A 9,387-nucleotide genomic window follows, 5' to 3' on the forward strand; every position below is an offset into this window, starting at 1 on the left:
AAAGTTGTAGAGCACATTAAAATAAGCAATTTCGTTAAATACAGTAACCCTCTATCTCTTTCTCTTACCGAGTTATACAAATTTTTATCAAAGAATAACACATTTTTCAATTAATTTTTTCTGAGATACCTTAGGAGATATGATTGAAATATTTTTTTTATAGACAAAATATACTACTTTCACCAGTTTTTGAATTCCTCATGCATGATTAAAAGGTATGCACTACCTACTGGCGGCAGGGTTTACTAGACTATCATAGTTTTTGTATTGCCTTCTCGTTTCACACAAGTGTTAGTGATAGATGATATGGTCAAACTTGTGCATATGAGAAAGCTTTACGAACACTATGACAGGTTAGTATACCCTCTTGCCGTCAGGAGCCACTTTACTGGCGATTGAAGCTGTAAAGAGTGGCGTATCTATGTTCTTGAATAATCTAACACTCTATTAATATTGATATTGGTTTTTCTTACAAAAAAATATCTTTTCTTATTCGGATAAGTGTCTTTTCTAGTAGATTTGATTCTACTTACCCATGTTTTACCAGACGCAATTATTATATGTCCGTGATCCTGAATAGTTACTTTTGATAATGAACAAAGAGAGATACCCTTCGTCAATAACTAGTATGCACCTAAAAACATGAAAATTATATGTTAAGACATCGCTTTAAATGCAATTATTAAATTCGAGTAAAAACCGCCGACGCCCGTGGTGATTAAAACTGAAACAAACGTCAAATGTGATATATTGAAAAAATAATTCTCAGTAAATTATATTTTTAGTTAGTTTTCGATAGTAATTTTTTTAAATTTTCATCAGGTTTTGTAAGAAAATTTGCTATTTTGCAAAGTGTTTTAAAAGGAATCAAATTTGGCATGTGAGGGTTTATGGAGGTAAGGATTTTTTCTATGGGGTACTGAGACTCCTTCCCCTTCTAAGAGGGGGGGCTCCTATACAAAGAAATACAAAGGGTCTAGCCGGTTTTCCATACAAAAAATGCCCCCGAACCTAATTAAATTGTGCAATGATTCAAACAAAATACTTGACCTGAGGAGCATTTTGACAAATTTTCAGATCATTAGACGCCATCTTGAATCAGTAATGGCGGCTAGAGTGAATTTCATTTTTCGCAGTTTACTCCGAAACCAATTATCATAAAAATTTGAAAAAAATCACAGATGTTATACTCACTGCAGGACACATTTCCATTGTTTCTTAGAAATTTTCCGATGCAAATATCACAGAAAAAAAATCAAAAAAGTTTTCAAGAGCATTTTTTCAGTGTTCCAAAGATGGCGTCGCTAATTTTTTTCTATCAAAAAATTGTTCAATCAAATGTATAAATAATAGGCTTTTTTTAGATTTTTAGAAAATGTGGATGGCGGTCAAGTTTTCTTTTGAAAAGTTCAATATTAAAATTGCTCTTATATGTAGTTCAGGAATATGTCAATAGATTACTAAACCAACACACTGCTTACACTACTGGTAATTTATGATGGCTGGCAGTGCTTTTGAAATGAGAATTGTGTTTGTATTTGAAATTTCATGTAATTTTTACAATTTCACAGTAAAAAAAATGAAAAAATTACAAAAATATTAATGAACATTTCTTTCAGTGTTTCAAACATGGCGCCACAGATTTTTTCATCAATAGATTACGAAATCGATTGTGAGAATTACATATTTTTCGATTTTTAATGTAAAATAAATGATAACTTGAAAGATTATATATTCTAAACTTTTAGCGAGCATGCGAGTACTGTAGTATATCAGTGTCCATTTGCAAATTCGCAATGTTTCCTAATGCTCTAATAACCATTTGAATGTAGTGCGAGTTGATTTTTTAATCAATAGTTATTTAAAATCGGACGCTTCATTCAAAAGTTATTCATACTTTAACACTTAAGCACCGTATATTAAACCGTTAAAACGAGTGAAATCAAAACATATCAATCAAATGTTGATTGTATTCAATATATGAGATGTGTGTGATGTATGTGTGTATGTATGTATGTATGTATGTATGTATGTATGTATGTATGTATGTATGTATGTATGTATGTATGTATGTATGTATGTATGTATGTATGTATGTATGTATGTATGTATGTATGTATGTATGTATGTATGTATGTATGTATGTATGTATGTATGTATGTATGTATGTATGTATGTATGTATGTATGTATGTATGTATGTATGTATGTATGTATGTATGTATGTATGTATGTATGTATGTATGTATGTATGTATGTATGTATGTATGTATGTATGTATGTATGTATGTATGTATGTATGTATGTATGTATGTATGTATGTATGTATGTATGTATGTATGTATGTATGTGTGTATGTATGTATGTATGTATGTATGTATGTGTGTATATATGCATGTATGTATGTATGTATGTATGTATGTATGTATGTATGTATGTATGTATGTATGTATGTATGTATGTATGTATGTATGTATGTATATATGTATGTATGTATGTATGTATGTATGTATGTTTTTTTTTTTTTTTTTTTTTAACGAGTAGGGAAATCTGCTATCAGACACCTGAAAAGACAGCTCAGGGAGTGGGGTTTGGTATCCCGTGAAGATCGTGGAGATCCAGACCCACTAAAACCCTACTCGAGTCTCCAGCCTCAATCCCCCCTGGAACCACCTTATCGGTATTACTTCAGGGAGGGGCTATTGTGCTTAACGCACGCTCTTAGATAACTACTGGACTATGGTAGTTAGGCTGTTTATTCGCCGTTGATCGGCTTTCCAACGATTTTGTAGCTCAAGTACGATCTGGGTAGCAGCCGCATTGACCGCACCCCAGACGTCCGAGCTAGAACACATCCTTTGGACTAAGTTATCCGGAGTAGTGTCCTGTCCGCTAACTGCCATCATGTTGCTTCTCACGCCCTCGAAACGAGGGCATATGAAGAAAGCATGTTCTGCAGTTTTCTCAACGTCCGCGCATTCAGGACACTCGGGGGACTCCGCATGCCCAAATTTGTGCAGATACTGTCTAAAACAACCATGCCCTGACAGAATCTGTGTCAGGTGGAAGTTGACTTCGCCATGACGCCTGTTGACCCATCCGGATAGTTCCGGGATAAGTCTATGTGTCCACCGGCCTTTTGTGGAATCAGACCATGCCCGCTGCCATGTGATCATCGAGGCCGATCTTGTGGTACTCCGTATGCCTCTAGTTCCACGTTGGTTGAAGCACTCTACGTCCTCGCTGATGATGATACCAATAGTATGTATGTATGTATGTATGTATGTATGTATGTATGTATGTATGTATGTATGTATGTATGTATGTATGTATGTATGTATGTATGTATGTATGTATGTATGTATGTATGTATGTATGTATGTATGTATGTATGTATGTATGTATGTATGTATGTATGTATGTATGTATGTATGTATGTATGTATGTATGTATGTATGTATGTATGTATGTATGTATGTATGTATGTATGTATGTATGTATGTATGTATGTATGTATGTATGTATGTATGTATGTATGTATGTATGTATGTATGTATGTATGTATGTATGTATGTATGTATGTATGTATGTATGTATGTATGTATGTATGTATGTATGTATGTATGTATGTATGTATGTATGTATGTATGTATGTATGTATGTATGTATGTATGTATGTATGTATGTATGTATGTATGTATGTATGTATGTATGTATGTATGTATGTATGTATGTATGTATGTATGTATGTATGTATGTATGTATGTATGTATGTATGTATGTATGTATGTATGTATGTATGTATGTATGTATGTGATGACAATTTGCAATTTTAAAATTTGCAATGAAATTCAAGAAAAGTGAGAAACATGTCAATTGTCTGAAGTTTTTGAAGCCTCTTAGTGGAATACGAACTCTGAAATTAAAGAAAAGAAAAAACTTTTACCGACTAAATTCCACTATTTAAGATGAAACGGTACTGAATCCAACATGGCCGGATATCCTATATCCTCACAAAGACGCCATTTTTCCGGTCATGTTAGTACCGTTAGATTCAGTACCGTATCACCTTAATATTCATTCGCGACAGATACGTATACGCTTTGAAATAAGACACTGATGAAGCCTGCACGTCGTAGGCGAACTACGTATCTGTTGCAAATAAATATTAAATAGTGGGATTCAATCGAAAAGTTTTTTCTTTTCTTTGATTTCAGATTTCAATTGTCATTTTCTTCACTTGCTGTTACTCACAATTGTACAAGAAAAGCAAAAAGCAAAGAAAAGCAGTTTATTTAAGCATGTAGGTATAGTGGTGTATAGAATCAAAAATACTAGTGAGTTGATTTTTCCAAATAAATTTGTACAAATTCCTAACAAATTCTGCGCATCAATAGATGCTCTTTTCAATCCATAGATACTAGAGCTTAGAAATGTTATATGAAAAATAGGAAGCAAACGTTGCACGGTAGAAATTTTGTAAGATTTGTTTTCGTTAGTGATATTTTAAAGGACAGATGTCTTATGTCATGTATCATGTTTTAATAAATAAATCAAAAAAAGACAAGCACTGGGAATCATATCGATCATATTTCCCATTCTCAAGCATGTTTATGGCGCAGCTTTGGCACTATTTTTCGACCTCATCTTGTTCTCCTAACCCTCTAACATTGTAAAAACGATGCGATCAAGCTAATGACTATCTTTTCATGAAAGTACATTCAAAAGAAGCTTAAGTTTTGATTTTCATGCAAAAATAATTATCTGAAGGAGTGCTAGCTAAGAAATAGTTCCATTTCTCGTTTTCATATCTAATGCTCTATTCAGCAATTTTTTTCTAATTCAGATATATTGCAAAATTGAAGCCAAGCAAACCAATAGTAAAATTTTGAGATCAATCATTTTGTTGTAGATATCCTTTTTCTTCAAAAGCGAAATATAATAATAATTTTTCTGAACTCTTGTTTTTCAAAGATGCTAACTTTTGAATGCATGGTATTAATATCAAAATATCAAAAAATCTGCTATAAACAAATACTTCATATTGTCAATTCAAAACAAGTTTCGTATGTGGCTCTGAAGCCCGAAAATTAAGGCCGTCTGTAGACCCGTTAGAGGGTTAATTTCTAATTTTCTATACATATTCATTCAAGTCTGTAAAAATTATCTTTTGTGTTTACATTATTTTTCTATAAATATTATAAAACTAAATAAGGTGTTCATCAAGTAACATGAATGACACTTACATGTATTTACGCACCCAAGGAAAGAAAATATAATTATTCTACACAATACGTTGTGAATTATACTGGCAAATAAAGATTTTGAGGAATACGGAACGGATATTTAAAAATATAGTCTAATATAACATCTATACATCTACAATTAAGTTCCTGAGAAATTAAATAATGATTATTGTGGCAGTAGAAAGGCTAGGTCACGCCGCTAGGTGGATTAATTCGGGTTTGTAACATATAAGCATTAATTCAATGGGAAATACTTTACAATTTATTGTTATTTGAAAATTACTGTTGAGATCTATCAAATGAAACCGAGTTATTGAAAATCGGATGATTCCTTCAAAAGTTATTCAAACTTTAGCACTTAAGCACTGTATATTAAAACTTTCAAAACGTGTAGCCAAAATGTATCAATCAAGGGTCGATTGTATATAATGTAAGTATGTGTGCATGCGTGTATGTATGTATGTATGTATGTATGTATGTATGTATGTATGTGTGTATGTATGCATATATGTATGTATGTATGTATGTATGTATGTATGTATGTATGTATGTATGTATGTATGTATGTATGTATGTATGTATGTATGTATGCATTTGTGTATGTATGTGTATATGTATCTATGTGTGTATATGTATGTATGTGCGTATATGTAAGTGTGTATGTATGATGTATGTATGATGTATGTATGTACAATTTGCGGTTCTGTAATTTGCATTGATATAGAGTAAGGAGGGGTAAAAGTACGATGCGGGTAAAAGTGCGATTCAATGATTTATCAGTGCGGATTCCGAGTAAATTGACTACATTGGCATCCATCCATCCATCCATCCATCATAAACATTTGTTGTTTACGAATCATAGTTGCTGAGTTACGGGTAAAAGTTATTTTAGAACGGGTTTGATGTAATATTTCGTTGTACGGCAAATACGATATCAACAGGAGGATATTACTTATTCACAAATTGTAGCAGCGTTTTACATCACTCAGATATCTGTCTTGAAATTGCGGTGAGAAGAATTTACAAAATATATGTTGCTTTTCCATAATTTAATCAAACCCCGTCAAGCGCCTAGCGGGGCAAAAGTTCGATTTATTGACGGGGTAAAAGTTCGATTCATGGATCGAGAATCTAACTCATTTTACTGACGGGACGACGACACTATGCAAGTCCTTGCGACTTGTAAGGTACTGCGGGCGACGCTGTTCGTTTGTCAGCGTTATAGCCGCGATTCTCAACGGGGTTGTTCGGGGAAAGGTTTCGTTTCTATCACGGAGCGAAAAAATTCGTTTGTTTCAAACGAAATTTTTATAACAACCTAAAAATATTTTTGTTTCGAAACGAAATTCTATTTGAATCAAGAAAATAACAGTTTTGAATTAAAAGTAAAGTATTGTCAAATTGAGTTTTCGATATAATATTTTCATTTCAATCATACATATCAGTTTGAAACGAAATGAAATTTCTGTTTGCGCGTAAAACAACCATAAATGTGGTTCAAACTACATTTTTACGTTTGTTATAGAGTAAGGATGCGATCTAATGATTTATCGGTGCAGATTCGAGTAAATTGACTACATTGGCATTAATGGGTGACTACTTTGACTGCTTGAATCTAACGTAAACTTTGGTTGCTTACGAAGCATAGTTGCTGAGTTATGTGAAAATGTTATTTTAGGGCGGTTTTGATGTAATTTTTTGTTATACGGGTAATACGATATCAACAGGAGGATATTACTTGTTGAAAATTTGTAGCAGTGTTTTACATAACTCGCATATCTGTTTTGAAAATACGGTGAAAAGAGTTTACAAAATATATTTCGCTTTTCCATTATTTAATCAAACCCCGTCAAGCGCTTAGCGGAGTAAAGGTGCGATTCACGGACGGGGCAAAAATGTATAGCTTATATACAGCTTTTGGCACTATATTATAGATACTAGAAATGGAAGATCTGCAGAAAACTGTGCTCTACAGATGTTGGTCGAAGGAAAACAATGTTTTTCCGCTGATGAAACATAAAACAAACGTTTGGGAAAGTTTCGATCTGTCGGAGGCTGCAATACACCAGCGCAAAATAGGAAAGGTGTAAATTGAGAATATTCCTTACCGAAACATACCGCAGATTGACGATAATATGGTTTTGTTAGCTACTGCTGTGCTAATTTCATGGATTCGAGCTTCGCACTTTTGCCCCGCGGTAATCGAACTTTTACCCCGCTAGTGGGGAAAAAGTGGGAATCGGCACTCGATCAGAAAAATGAAGAATTTATTTTCAATAACACTATTATTCCAGATGATTTATAGTTGAATGTAAAGACATTGAGTAGCTGCATCACAATAAAATATATTTTGCTGTTGTCCTTCTTTATATCTCGCGAAAATTGATGACAACTTCAAACATCGCGCTTATGCCCCGCCCTACTCTACAGGAAAAGTGATGAAGAGCACTTCCAGCTCAACTAACAAAACGGGTTGATTCGACTATTTTTGATTGAAATGAAATTTTGCTGATATGTTGGATACCACGCAAGGATTCATTTTCTATGAAACTTATTTTTTTTTCGTCAAGCGTAATTTGTCAAACGTATTTAGAAATGAGGTTATTATGTTATTTAAAATTCATATCTCAAAACCTACTTATTTGTTCAAAATGACATCAAAGAAAAAGTTGTCGAAAATTAAGTGTATTTTCAATAAGGCCATTGCAAATAATTTCAAAAGTTTTTGTCACCTCCCCTTGGAAATTGGCTTGAAAAATCGAGGGGCAAAAAAATAATTTGTAGGATATGAGTTAATTTTTTTTTCATCAAATCAATTGTCTGTGGGTTCTACAGCCTGAAACTCGAAAAATGAGTGTACGAGTTGAGTTGATGCCTCTAGCACGAAACAGAAATGAAAATTCAAACAACGGAATTTCCGAAAATCGGCCGAAAAATTTTTCTTTTGTGTTTGTCTTTTTTCGTAGATTTTCGCATGGAAAATAATAACGTATATATTAAAAGCGGGAATAGATTTGGTTTTCACGTTTAAACTTTAAGTAAAAAGGCCTTAAATCAATTTTTTTTTGCTCGATTAAAAAAATCTCTTTGTTTTTTTTCGCCCCCCCCCCCCCCCTTCAGTGGCCCAACAGCGGGAGGACAAAAACTTCATAAAATATTTGTAATGGCCTAACTGAAGGAGAAAACTTCAAAATTTCATGAAATACCATGATAAAAATCATAAAATGAGAATTATCTCAAAACATGTTCCCTCAGATTTGTCTCATGTTTTTTTGAAGATAGCCTAAATTATACTCTAAAACCTAGTGAAGAGCTCCCGAAAAGAAATTTCAAATCGAATTAAAAAGTATTTGGTAGCACTGCTGTTAAAAAATAATATTTTTTAGGATTTATTGGTCAATTTCCTTTGGAAATGTAAAGATGATTATTTCTTAAACCAAATATTTTCGGAGATATAAGCAAAATAATTAAGAGGGTTTAACAAAAATTTCTTTTCTGTGAAAAGGATGTGCTCCCATCAACCGTGGGGGCCAATTTTGGGTTTTTGTTTTGACGTAGGACTACGTCTTACGGCAAGTTTTGAGATAGGGTGTCATTCCAAAAAATCAAAAAATGCGAGCGTCACGAAAAATGAAAGGTTTTGAGCGCTAATAGCTCAGCGGTTTTCTGATCGATTTTCAATATTCTTACACCAATCGATCGGAAAATCTTCCAAGAATTGACTCAAACGAAGAAAAGTATGGATTCTTGATGTTGAACTATTGAAAATAATGAACCTATGTTTTACCAGAATTCTCGCTTCGTGATTGGTTGGAAGATTCTTTACGATGATCTAAACCTATACCAATTTGATATCTGTGCTTGGGAAGTAAGCCAAAACAAGTGACAAAGTCTCCTCATTTCAACAAGATTTCTTAACACCGCGGTTCAACCTAGACCATTTTGATGTCCTTGCTTGGGAAGTACGCCAGAGAGAGTAACAAAGCCCCATCGTACCAACAGATTTCTTACGCATGCGATTAAACCCAGTCCGATTTGATGTCTGTGTTAGGGAAGTGTGTCAGAAAAAATGACAAGTTCGTTATCCCAACAGATCGCAAATTCTTTACCGCGAGACGGTTAAACCTCGGTAAATTTGATAT

The 9,387-nt window shown here is 33.4% G+C and overlaps 1 protein-coding gene across 1 annotated transcript in view; it reads right to left on the minus strand.

Annotated features, from left to right (window-relative positions):
* Positions 1–621, minus strand: part of LOC128745999 (uncharacterized) — a 189,411-nt gene extending 188,790 nt beyond the window's left edge. The window contains exon 1 of the mRNA XM_053843057.1: positions 534–621. Coding sequence (XP_053699032.1) covers positions 534–537 — 4 coding nt within the window. The 5' untranslated portion in view covers positions 538–621. The remainder of the gene's footprint in view (positions 1–533) is intronic.
* Between the last annotated feature and the right edge of the window lie 8,766 nt (positions 622–9,387).

The sequence above is a fragment of the Sabethes cyaneus genome, chromosome 1, assembly GCF_943734655.1.
Source record: "Sabethes cyaneus chromosome 1, idSabCyanKW18_F2, whole genome shotgun sequence".
NCBI classification, from domain to species: domain Eukaryota; kingdom Metazoa; phylum Arthropoda; class Insecta; order Diptera; family Culicidae; genus Sabethes; species Sabethes cyaneus.